The sequence below is a fragment of the Harpia harpyja genome, chromosome 1 (assembly GCF_026419915.1).
Source record: "Harpia harpyja isolate bHarHar1 chromosome 1, bHarHar1 primary haplotype, whole genome shotgun sequence".
In the NCBI taxonomy this organism is placed as follows: domain Eukaryota; kingdom Metazoa; phylum Chordata; class Aves; order Accipitriformes; family Accipitridae; genus Harpia; species Harpia harpyja.
This window is the reverse complement of record NC_068940.1, coordinates 49,120,009-49,133,671: the sequence shown is the minus strand read 5'-3', so window position 1 is coordinate 49,133,671 and position 13,663 is coordinate 49,120,009. Positions and strand designations below refer to the sequence as shown.

The window sequence follows — 13,663 nt, the reverse complement described above, 5'->3', positions numbered from 1 at the left end:
ATACATGGTCAAAGGCACAGAAAGTAGCAACATCTGGAAAAGATCCAGAAAATCACTGTAAACTAGTGTCATTCATAGTTAAGCATCCAACTGCATCCCATCATCTGATTTACAAGTATTCCCAAGGGATTCATGGAAAACATTAGTTCAAGCATTGGAATTTAAAACTTTTTAATAAAAGTCTTCTCCAAATGGCCATTTTCCCATGCACTCCAGTCAACTGGGTCACACGGGTCTCCCTGGCAGTTGCTACACAGTGTTCATGACATGATGCTTGTTACAGCTTGACTACTTTTAGTGGATTAAACAAACCTTTACCATACTCCATTTAAGATAGTCAAATAATGATCAGATAAAACATTTCATGCCCCATCATTTCTGAAGAAGTTTTCTTTGAATTCATCTGACATCAAATCACTTTTAACTGCTTTTCTGTGTTTTCCACAAAATTAATACAAAGGACCTGCCTCACAAAACAACTTCAACTGCAATTGTTTTCAAACCCAAACCACAGTTTGTATTTATTTATGTGAGACACTCTCATATAATTCTTCACTATTAAGTTATTAACACCATATAAGTGCAGGCGATTATTACCACCAAGATTTTAGGATACTCTGGTCATCTGCCTCATCTCTACCCTGCAAAACTCTTGACATCCTTAACTTAGAAAGGTTTACACTGGCAAAGAGCACAAATTCCATGGATCCAAATAGCTGCCACTGTTAACTCTTTGATTTAATATTTGACTGGAATCACCTCCACATCATACCCAGTTGCCAGCACACACAATTTTCAAGGTTGTAGGGGGAAACAAATTTATCCTCATTTAGACATTGACACTGAAATAAGATAGTTTGTTTCCATCTTAAAATGCTATGCTTACTGAGTTTTCATTCATCACAAGTAACTGAAAGCAAAGCAATGTTGCACTACAATTATACTAAAACAAAAAAAAAATACTCATTAGATAAAGTAAGCAATAGTTTCTAAGGGGGAAGTTTGTCTTTAAATATATTTAATTTCCAATCATATTATTTGCTAAGTCATGACAGACCCCAATTCACTACTGAAAATAGTTTTGGCTAGCTCTCGGCCACCCTCAGGCTTTAGCCCACACAGTGGAAGTAGGAAAAAATGCAATGGCTTTTCAGCCAGGGCTCTGTTCAAGCCCCCGTCCCCACCCTCCCCCCCCTTTTTTTTAGCTTTACATGTCAACCCCCCCCCCCCCCAATTAAGTGAAACTTCCTGAAAAGTATGGGGTTTTTTCTTCAACCAGTAAAAGAATAAAAATCAAACCACCTCTGAAGAACTCAAAATTCAGGATGAACAGTTCATCTAATCTTGCCACTTAACAGATGAAAGCACTTAACTCAGATTCCAGAAGCTCCACACACAGTTTTAGTTTAACTTTTCTTACCCTGATCCACCTTTAGCCAGGGTGGGACTGAGTTATCTTTGAAAGATGCCTTGTTATATTTTTCATTAGTGTGTGTGTAAATTCCTCCTATGATTTTTCCCAATTAAAAAAAAAAAAATCTTCCAATGACAGGGAATACTACCCCCCATTATTTAAACTATAATCCAATGAACACAACCTAAATTAGTTTAGCTTCTGCTAAACCAATGTGTAATCAACAGTAATGAAATCACATCTCTCTCCCAATAAAAGTCACCCTTCTACTTAGTTTTCCAACAGTCACTAATTATTTCATTAATAAGTATATTATACCAGAGCTTAACTATTTGCACACCTTTTCCATCCCACTTAACATCTCTCTGAAACAGGTACCTAAATTCAACCCTTCTAATTCAAATAATGGTCAAATACCCCTGCTAACAAGCTTTTAAGTCCATTTTGTCAGTCACTATGGTTTTACATTAAACTGATAAAATAGCCTAATAGACATGACCAAAGCTTAGAAAAAACCAAATATATTGTTAACCAAACTCAGGTTGTTCAAAAGCTTTCTTCCAAATTAAAAAGCTGATATTCTGCAACGAATGCATTATTTTTTATTAGTATTCAAAGCTTTGATGTTAAGCTAACTGACAATGTCATTTAACCTTCTTAGTACGAACATAACTAACTTTTTCCTGGCCTTGTGGTAATTATTCAGTGTTCTGAGATTGGACTAAAAAAGCCTTACCCAAAACCCCAAACAAAAACAAACCAAAAGCCCCACAAAACAGTAAGGTCAGTGGATCACAGCACTGGAGCACAGTTATTCAATTCCTTTGAATAAAAAAAGCATTCAATTTTACAGCTTCTGTTTAGCACCTTGCATACCCTCCTAACTCAACACAAGGCTTAATCACTTTATGACAACTCTGTAATTGCACAGACCACCTCAGCTGTGGCTGAAGTGATTGAGACTGTCATTTCACAGCTGAAGGAACTCTCCTGGACAACAGCAGCAACAGTGAGCACCCCCAGCCCTCATCTGTATGAAGTTAGATTATCACAAGCTATCTTCACCAAAATCTTAAACAAGCATCTGACACACATTAAGAGAGATGAACAGAGCTCATGCATCCTTATTCAGCTGCTCAGCTGTGGAGGCAGAAGATACCCCACTGAAACATAATGATTTCCTAAACTACCTACAACATTATTTAATTATTTCTTAATACTAAGTTGGGGGGGGGTTTTAATAACCTTTTTATAATACAAAAAGCATGCTCCTTTTCTTAAGATAGAATTGATCAGCAGCAAATTATGACACAAAACAAATGGATCAACTTCAGTTTTCTAGTCTTTGACTAAATATTTTAGTTGTATCATGCACTTGCAGTACCACCTTCTTACCTATGTAAGTCTAGTGCTTAAAAGCAGCCAGGTTCACCCTAGTCCCTGATATGTTTCAGAGTAACAACTTATAATAGGTAAAAAATGTACCACAAAGGATACACGCTGCAGAAGACCGGTGGATACTTTTATACCGTAGGTCCTTACACTTACGACAAATCCTTCAATACACAGCTCCTAAAAGCTTGCCTTAAACAGTCAAGCGTTCTAGTGTACATCTACGTATTTCTATGTATATACTTAATATTTTAATTGATAATAAAACATTCCATGTCCAAACAGGACTGTACCCATATGAGGTTTCTAAAGTACAGGCAGCACACCAAGTGCTTCACTTCAGGGCTCCCACACTTCAACAGGCTAAAAGTTTCAGAGCCTGGAATTTTTGTATAGCTAAGGCACACTGAAAGACTGAATATTTCTTAGTGGTTCACATCTTGGCTAAACTTACTTGAAATATAGATGCTTATGTGACAACTGTATCACCTTACATTACTAAATTGCAAGTTACATTGATCAAGCTGCAGGTTTTTTCCCCCAGACATACCTGTACAGTCTTTTTAATTCTGTGTGAAGGACCTGGATACTCTGGGGAATACAATTCTGTCAAGAATAATGAGTTGATTAACGTTGATTTTCCCAGTCCAGATTCACCTGGAAGAAAACAGAACAGTTTTACTGAAACTGGAAGTATCATACCAAGTATAAACATTTAGATTTACATTTCAAATACTCTTGAAACATAGTACCGGCAAACACACACTGCACTCTAACACTTTGAGAATCTATCATCTTCTCCCATTTCAAGGAAAACCCTGCAAATCTGTCACTGCTGGATTCTATAGACATTCATTTTTCTGATCACATTAAGTACTGAATGCATTTAGTACTTCTCCATTGCTCCCATTACAACACACAAAGATGATATTACCCCACATTAAACTTTATAAACAAGTTGTCTTCCTGGTATGACTTCCTATCATAATGCCAAAGCAGACTAAGTTATCTCCTTTATTTCAAGTATTATTTGAGAGTCTTATTGTTGGGGGGGGGGGGGGGAAGACAACAGAGATTGAGATTAGTTTGGTTTAACTACTAAAGCCACAAGAGCTAAAATGAAGTTTCAGAACTATGTGGTTTGCCTGGGAATTTTGTTGTTGTTGGGGCAGGGAAGGGGGATTGGATTTTGTTTGGTATTTTTGGTAATTTGTTCATAAGCAACAATAAGTCAGCCTTGCTAAAGAATCTGGAGACACTACTGCCATGACAATCCAAGCAAATACAGTTACAACTCCCACAGCAAAGATTACCTCCCATTTACAGCTCTACAGAGACAGGAGCAAGAATTTCACATCAACTACTTATTACAGTATTAAAAAAGACAAGTCTTCTGCTTAGTTTTCTATTGTAAAGAAACTACTTCAACACAACAATTCACATTAGCATGAGAACCAAGGAAAAAAGTATATGGAAATGATGCTTTCTGTTTAAGTTTTCATATGCAGTGCTGTTAGTACATTGACCTAAACAGAAACAGTCACACAGAAATTTGCTCTTAAGCTAATGAATTTGGGTGCAAACCACTGGTGACATACTTTCACTGAGGGAGGAGAATGAGCTGCACTACACCCACACTTTGAAAAGAAAAAACCTACCCATTAGTCCTCCCCATCCCCAAATACCAGTTGATTTAAAGACAAAATTCAGAAAGCTTCACAACTTGTCTTCAGATAAACGTCCTGGGTTAATGCAAGTAACTGAGAGTTACAAAACAGAAAGTAGTTATGAACTGCGGCAGACAAGACCTTGTCTCAGCTGTAATAGCTGGCTCCATTTCATACACAAGCTAGCTTATACACATCAGCCATCTCGATTACAATGGTGTAGCTCAAAGTCTCTGCAGCACCTAACAGAGCAATCTGATTAGATATACTGTAAACGGATTAGCAGCTGATGAAACATTGCAACCAGAGCTCCCGCAGGCTGCCTACATTATTAATAGTGCTTGTTCTTCAAACTCCACCCTGTCCGACTGATGAGCTAACTCATGCTGCAAGCAGGGTCTGGCTACAGCCAGGAAGATGGGCTGTGGCACTCAAGTTAGCAGTGCTGGGAACACTAACCCCAACACAACAGCTATTATGTGAGCCAGAAGGGACAGGCTTGCCGACAAGCATTTCATCACTACCACTGCAGAATCTGCCTTTTTCTGTGGTCAGATGCATTAGACATTTCAGAACTGTGTGGTAAATACAGTGCCTAAAAGTGTCTGGTTCTAAGGGACACACGTCTTCTACTCTGCACTTGCAAGATCTTTAGGGCAGGGTCACCTACAGCTGAGAGGCTTCCCTACCAAGTCTGCAATAGAAAGAAGCTTCTGAAAAGCACAGCTTTCCAACCTCATAGCTACAGCCAGTTTGAAGCATAACCTTCTCCATCTCACTACTCTGCTTAAGGTGCACATATCATTCCAGTTAAACTGAAGAGTTTTTTAATCCACCCTACTGAACCCCTGAAGAGGAGGGCTCCAATTTTGCAATGTACAATTCACATCCTTTCAGTGAACATCGCTTTTTAAGTTGACCATAATCTCGCAAAAAGCTCTCTCCTGCACTATTGAAGAAAGATTTGCATATCAGATGCTACTTCAATATACAAAAACAGTTGTCCCTTCTTCTCCCTTCTATTAGGGTTATTGCTGGTCTTAACATGATACAGAATTTAAGGTGGAAAACACTGAGAACAACCACTTCTCCCGAAAACCACGGGCGCTTGTCAAGTTGCCCTTGAAATTCAACATATGGAAATAAGATTTTCAGCTTTTACAGGATGTGATGGAAAACCAGCAGCTCCCCCTAGATGGCTCCTGCAGCTGTGGTACCAAGTAGTTCCTGATTACGCCCTAATAGATTTGAGTTTTGGTCCCTCCACCTTACAGTAGCAAAGATGGGAAGGCACTTTTGAGACAAAATTAGTGAAAAGATAAGTATGCTAAGGGTATTTATGCACCATCTTGTTCCCAAAGGTGCCCAGCCTCCCAGATACCCCCACCCATGCTAACCTAACTTTAATCAGCCAGTGCAGATTACAACAGTTTAGACTGCTTAAGTGCTACCAGTGATTTAAGTATTACATGTAAGAGTTAGCATCAATACACCAATCCTGGATGCAGTTGTGCCTTAGACCATGTAACAGTCAACACCTATGATGGTAGTAAAAGGCTATAATATCAAATAAAACAAATTACACTGAAACTGTAGGTAAAAAACATAACTGGAACATTTGATACTGTACTATGGGGAGTCATACTGCATCCACTGTAATCAAAGAGGAATTTCTCTGCTGATTACAGGGGAAGCAGAATTATAGAAACCAAGCGTATTGGAACAATTCTAGCAGCCTATTTGGACATGTTAAAATACTCTGATCTTAACTAGAAATATGGTAAGGGGTGGGGGTGGGGTGGGGGGGAACCACAACAAACAAAACCTTCTGTTCTTTCCATGTAGAACCTTGCTCAACCCAAATACACCTGAAAGGTTTCCCTACTGGAAAGGCTGGGAATGCAGCTTCCAAGGATGCAATGGGCTGTGAATATGACAAACAAAACACAAGAGAACAGGGAAAACAAGTGGAATTTACTTTGCCTTAACAAACCAAACCAAAACAACAAAAAAAAGAGAGATGCACCCCAAATAAAAATGCATCTTCCCACTCTTCGCAAGCATTTCTGATGAGATTTTGCCCTTTCACCGTTACATAAAGTGGCATAAGGATTCAACATAATAGAACCATTTCAGTAGTAATAACTTCCAATCACTCAATGCATCATGATGCAGTTAGATCTAGCTTCCTAATTTGGAGTGAGTTATTTTTAGAAATATCTTCTGTTTTCAGCATGAAATATTTTGTTTCAAAAAGAAAAGAAAAAAAATACTTTGACTTTGCAGGGTAATCCTGAATCCGAGAGTTTATTTTTGGTATCCAGCGACTGTTTTTACCTTGCCCTCACTCTCCCACTAAATGTTTCATATATGCTTCAAGTTCTTCTTAAATATATGGTTTTCTTCATTATTTTGTGTCTCATGTTTATCAGCAAATTAGAGTTTCAAAATTTCAGCATTTTCTCAAGCTATTTTTCCTCTATAGTCACTTTCAAATATATGGAGCTGGCCACTCTCATTGGTAGAAATAAGCATGTACTTCCACTAACGTACTCCTGTCAGTCTTGCAAAGGACAGAATCTTTTGTCAGCCCTTACATGACTAACAGAAGTTCCAACTCTTCTCAAGTCTATGAATTTCTAAATGGCTGTACAAATATTGGAGCTTTTCTTATACACTTAGACACAACAATTTCCTGCTGACAATTAGCATCTTTATACAGGTGGCCCATGGCACATCACTTAAAATTAACCTTGGATAGAAAAATTTCTTCTTCTGTGAACAAAACACTGACCAAGTACTTCCCTTTTTTCTCTAGACATATGAGACTAGCTGTAAGATGAGAAGAGAGACAAAAAACAAAACAAAACAACCAATCCAACACATTCAGCTTTTTCTATCTCAAACACATTTTGGGGGGTCAGAACAGACCACTAGCAATCGCTAGAATGGTTTGCAAATAATGGTAAATAGTCTCCAGAATAATATTAAAGCAGATAAGTATGGAGGATTAACAATTGAAAAACTGCAACAATGAAGTGCAATCCACAGGAACGGGGGGAAAGCAGTGCTCCAGAAATGAAAAATAAGTAATTCAGGTTGTTCTCAACTGAGCTACATAAATCTTTCATTTCCAAATTACTCCCTGTAAACAAACCAGAAATCCTAATCTGTGATAATCAGTTAGAAAATCTACTTGCAGCTAAAATTGCAAGTGTTCAATACATGGGGGTTTTTTTCAGTTCAACTTCTATCCATCAGCTCTTGTTATGACTTTATTACTACAAAGAAACTTAAATGGCAAGCATCTCCTCCCTATGGTAATAGAAGTGGATTTTTATCCTTAAATCTTAATGAAGCTGCTTTTTCCACCATTCATTATTGTGGCACGTTGAGAATGTGGCATATTTCCAATCTCCTCCAACTTTTCAGCCTCTGCCATTCTAACTCAAATACCTACAACAGAAATGGACAAGCAGTCCAGTCCAACCCAGTTTCCAGCTTTATATGCAACTCCTGTTGGAGACTACTATTTCTCCTGTATATATTACATCTCCTGATAATGCACCTCACTACATCTTCTAGCTACGACGCCACTCTGAAAATCCAGGATCGGTTTTCTACTGTATTTTTAGGATCTTTTTTTCTAAAATCCAAGCCCTGAACTTAAAAGCATGACGTACAATCTTAGATTTATGACCCCATGTGAGAGTTCATTAAACATATCAAGTGATCAAGATCACTAACCAATATTGAACATTCTCAGTGTGCTCTTTGCATGTTTTACTTCCTACCTCTTCATTAAATGAGAAAGAAATTACTCTTGCAGAATTCACCGTAAGTTTTTCTATTCTTTGCTGACAATTACTTAGCTATCTACCAGTCAAACAGTATTTCATGCTCATGCCTTGTGACAGTCAACTGCAATGCTGGGAATGTGACCACACATGCTATCTCTACTTAGGAATTTCAAGCTGCTTTCCCAAGCTCCAGGTGGGACTACAAGACTGCCTAGGAACCACCCATGTGCAAGGAAAACGCTTTTGGTGATCACAGCATCATAAACCAAGACTTCAGTTAAATTGCTCAAAGAAGTATGCTTCATGTATTGTCACCAAGAAGATGACCCAGTCTCTGTCGCTGTATCTATTAACCAAGAACAGTAGGAAGTACAGATTCAGAAGATGCATTAACTGCTAACAACTCTGGTGGGCGAGAGAAGGTAACATCCCAGTGGGGCTTGTAGTTTATTAGAGACAAGCCACCAACATCTAATGTCCCAGGGTAAATGGGTTTTCTACAAACTGCACAATTTTTTTCAAAGCTTCCACTGCATTCTAGGTAGAAGTCTGTATTTAGAGTTACTTGATACAAACACAAGCTGCAATTGCTTTACTGATCTATCAGAATGAAGATATCCAACAATATGTTTCTTCTCTGATGTGAGGGGGCAGAGATTTTTAGTGCATTTGATAGCCCCAAAGAGTTATTACAAAGGGATCGAATTAAACAGAAAATTGCTGTACTTCACAACTTACATATACAGAACGTTTACATCAAAGTGTATTCTATTTTTAGGTGAGCCAGTTTTTTCATGGAATTTTTTCCATTTCATAAATTCTAATTATTGTGACAGTTTTTGCTTAAAATATAATCCCATCAGTTTGATACTGGTGACTCAGAGGGGTAAAAAGCTTGTCAGAAGACATAAAAAAATAATGCATTTCATCTTCTTTCATCCTTGTACAATTCACAGTTTATGTGTACAACAGCACCTGCAGCTTTATGCAAGTGTGCAATGGCTTTGATGGCACTGATAACACACAGTTTTTTGCTTTTATATAGAAGGGAAGCTACATGAATAATCATAGAGCCTTAACTACACCAAATGGTATGATGGAACCGTCCTCTCGCAAGGGGGAATGATGTTCTGCCATGTCATTATAGATGACCACAGAAACAGAGACTATAAGATGCTTTTAATTTTAAGTCTGATTTTAGAAGCTTTCATAAAGGCTAGTTCCTGTCTTCAGCGCTCTACAAAATACAAACCAATATTTGGATAAATGTACAAGAACATCCAAATGAAACCAATCAGGAGGAGGGGTAGGAGCAGCACCATGCTACACAGCTGCTCCCACATATCTACAGTTCCATGTAGGACAGCATTATGTGAAATCTTGCAAAAAGTTCAACTTTGTATTTCATAGATGTTTATAAAGGAAAGAGAGCCAAAGCTCCATCATTTCACAACTTGAATTTGGAGCATATGGAAGTAACTTCTGTTAGAGCCACAAAGCTGATCCTAGCAAAACAGAGTAACAGGGAAGTCTACCAGCAATGAATTCATTTTTGCCTATCAGCAACTGCATCAACAGCAACAAAATTTCAGCATTCAGTATACAGTAAGACAATTTAATAAGCTTTCTTAGAGCAAAATTTAAATTTTAAGTGCAATAACTGAGGACAGACTCTTGGCATATCATTCTTGTCACAGATGTCATTTAAATAATTCAGAAAAGCCATTAAAAGCAGGGAAGGGAAGTACTTCAGAAGAATATTGCAACAGATTCTAGATAGCACTCCCAACCCACCACTTGCACTAGAATTCATGATGCAGCATGGTGAGGCAAGAAGCAAACCAAGTCATCAGGGGCTCGAGGATGGGAAAATGAGGGAAAGAAGACACCAGACAGATGAGGTAAGTCAAATCTACAGGTTTCCAAAAAGAGGGGAGGGTAAATGTAAAAGTCTGCTTTTAAAACTAGACCCCTTCTCTGCAACAACCACCAACAATTCACAAGTTAAAGATTTTGTGACACTTCACGAAGAAAGTCACATTTGCTCTAGTTACATATATAGGCTTTGCTCCTGGTAAATAGCATGTCTGCAAAGTAGCCATTTAAAATAGGATATGTTAATTAAACATGAGGCAAAGGAAGCAAGCTTTCAGCATTTAAAAAAAAAAAGTTCTAGTCTAGTAAAACCAAGGAACTGAAATCACAAGTTTCTCTTCATTTTTAGATCTTCAACATGACTACAGATGAAAAAAACACCCCATGGCATTGGTCCACCCATATCTAGTACCAGCAACAGCTGAAATGTGACAACCTGGGCTTCAGCATCCAAGCTTGCATGGAATTAGAAGTATGCAATTAGCAGATGCAGCCCAGGCTTGCCAAAGCTTACCTTGCTTTGTTTTCTGTATTAGTTAAAAGAAAACTCCTATGTCTGATCAAGTTGTGGCCATACTGCACTGCAGTTTCAGAGACATGACAAGCAACAAGAAGTTGTCAAAACTGATGTACGTGGGAAATCTGAACGTACTAGCTATCTGTGAAATAACTGGGTTAAGGGATTCAACTGGAAATGACAGAAGCAACAGAGCTCCAGAACAACAAATCTTTTATGGTTAAATGTCATAACCAGCATATACCTTGAATTTTCACAGGCTTTGACAAAGCCAAAATAACGAGCCTTCACAAGAGAAGAAAAAAAACCCATATTGCTTCAAAATGAAAGCAACAGGAACAAAAACAGTTGTGAAAGATGCTAAAGAAGGAAGGATTGTCTCTAAGACTAAGAAAGCATATATCTGAGACTACCACTGCTTGGTCTGGAAGAATTATGTGTCTAGAGAAAGCTGCAGAGCTGGACTTACTCTCTGGAGACATATACAGTAACAAATCGAATTGATTAAATTCCCCAATTACATGAATTTTAAAAAAGAAGTAAAAAAAGTGAGAAAGATGATAGGAACATGAAATTTGTCATCTATACATTACTGTTTACAACTAATTGTACAGCATTTCCAGTACATAATTTCTAACATTTGCTGACTCAAGAAGGAAAGGTATATTTATCACAGATTAATTTGTCACAGTAGGATCTTTCATTACTCTGGCAGAAATAAAACCCACACAGCTATCTACATGCTGATAAGAAAATAACAAAAGAGTGACTGGGTTTACTTAATCTTTAAGACTAAAATACTTGGTACAGATACAGGGTCAAAACCTTAAAGACAGTATAGCTTGCATTACATTCTACTTAAGAACAAGAAGTATTACAGATCAACTCGAGCAAAAGGAGAGAAAGGTGAAGCACATTAGGCAGGATGTTACTCAAAAAAGTCACCCAACTGATACATCTGAGGCATGAATATCACAGAAAATTTCAAAAGGACAAAAAAAGAAAACTTTTTTTTTTTACATGGAAACTAATGAGTCTCTACAGAACTCTACAAAGAGCACCTAGATTGACTTACTCAACACTGTATCAGCTCTTCCCTTGAAAACTTATGCACAAACACAATAAAAACTACTGGAAGTAAGTGTTGAGTGCTCTCAAAATATCCCATGTGGGACATTCTGCTATTAAGTCAATCCACAAAAATCTGTCAGAGGACTGAACTAGATTTCTAGTGCTAGTCAAAATTTGTTTCAACACCTTATACCTTGTCTCTTGATGCCTTCTCTCCTTAATGTCTTTGGAAGTACTTGTTATTGCAGGCAGCACAAGGGAAACTATGTTAGGACAAGACACTTAACCAGCACAAGTGGCAAGAGAAAGATACAGATAACATGACAGAATTCTGCAAATTTACCCCAGTGATATTATTTTTGTGGCAATAAGGAATGAAAAGTTAGGGCAATGCCATTTGCAAGTTAGGATAACTCTGCTTTTCAATATTTGGTCTAGTGTCAAACAAGGAGCAAAAGGATTGCAGAGATGTGCTTTGCTGGATACACTGCTGCCAATTCTAAGCAACCTTGGCAAAATACACAGATTTGATACCTCAATTACTTGGGAGCAGTTACATGCTTTTGTTTCCTTAAGACAGCTTCCACTGTAGTCATAAAAATGGGTATTTTATCTCTAACAAAGGCTGAGGTAGGTTGGAACAAGCTTGTGTTGTCAAGACTACACCCTTTTTAATATGGTGAGAAGAACTGTTTTGCTTAAGTGCTAAGCCATTGCTTCCAAATTGCTGCCACCACTATTTATACTTAAGGAAAACTGAGCCGCTTTTGTAGTGACAACAGAAGCATACATTTACAAAGCTGAAAGGCAAACGGATAGGTCTTATGATAAGGTGATATCCTAAGACCTGTCTAGTGTGCTTGCTATGTTTTGCAGCAGATGAGCGTGAAGGACAGACACAGGAGGTGGACCAGGACTCCTTCTGGAATTCCTGCCAGCTAGGGAAGACACAGCCCAGAGCCAAGGACACAGAATCAGGTCAGTCACAGGTTTGTCCTTTACAGAAGGTGAGGATGATATACAATGAATTTAGGCAGAAGAGATACAAAACATAATTCTTAAAATATTTTCTCACATAAATTCTTAAATCATTCAGTCACATGCAATGTAAAAAACCAAACCAAACCAAAACAAACCCCACAAAACAAAACCCACACTAAAAACCTGACTTGGTAAATTAGTGAAAATCTAACCTTCTCTTTTCTCTCTCAACATCTGCTGAGTTGTCAGCTATTGGTTTCTGCTATGTCTGGCACTGATGTAGCAGAAAAATGGTGAATAAATACTTGCCAATAGTCAGGTTCCTCTAAATTAGCAACTTTGTATATATTCCACATTTTTGTCAGCAGTGTATGCCTCCAAGACCTAAAAAATAAGAAATCTTGCAATTTCTCCTCCACTACAGTGTAATGGTATTCCTTTAAATTAGCCTTTTCAATACAAAATATCACAAAATCTCACCTCATCTCCTACTTCAACATTTATGCTACTCTAAGGCTCCGAGTTCCTCTGTGGATTTTAAAGTTACTTGCTTTTGTAGGGCTAGCAGCACATAAAATATTCTAGTAATTTCTACATTCCATAAGTTAGAATATGAGGATACCACCTTTGCAGTACTACGGATTTTCATTTTATCTGAACTTCAAAATCTGAATTTAAAAAGTCTCATGTTGCTCTCCTACAGCAAAAAGCTTCCCACTCCTCATGTGCCATGTTTAAGAATTTGCTTGAGTAATCGCCAGATTCCTATTCAAGTTTGCTGTTGGAAGTGGTATATCATATACTTGTTCATACTAAAATAGTAATTCTACTAGTGAGATGTTACAAAAAAATAAAAAGCTTCAGTGATGCACAGAAGTCCAAATAAGATACATCTGATTAACATGTTAGTTATTTATAGTTCAACACATGTGAAAGCTCCCCATTT

At 37.7% G+C, this 13,663-nt stretch overlaps 1 protein-coding gene across 1 annotated transcript in view; it reads right to left on the bottom strand.

Annotated features, from left to right (window-relative positions):
* Positions 1-13,663, bottom strand: part of SEPTIN7 (septin 7) — a gene marked incomplete at its 5' end in the record, with an annotated part of 66,767 nt that overhangs the window by 24,604 nt on the left and 28,500 nt on the right. Inside the window, one exon of the mRNA XM_052810814.1 lies at positions 3,357-3,463. Coding sequence (XP_052666774.1) covers positions 3,357-3,463 — 107 coding nt within the window. The remainder of the gene's footprint in view (positions 1-3,356; positions 3,464-13,663) is intronic.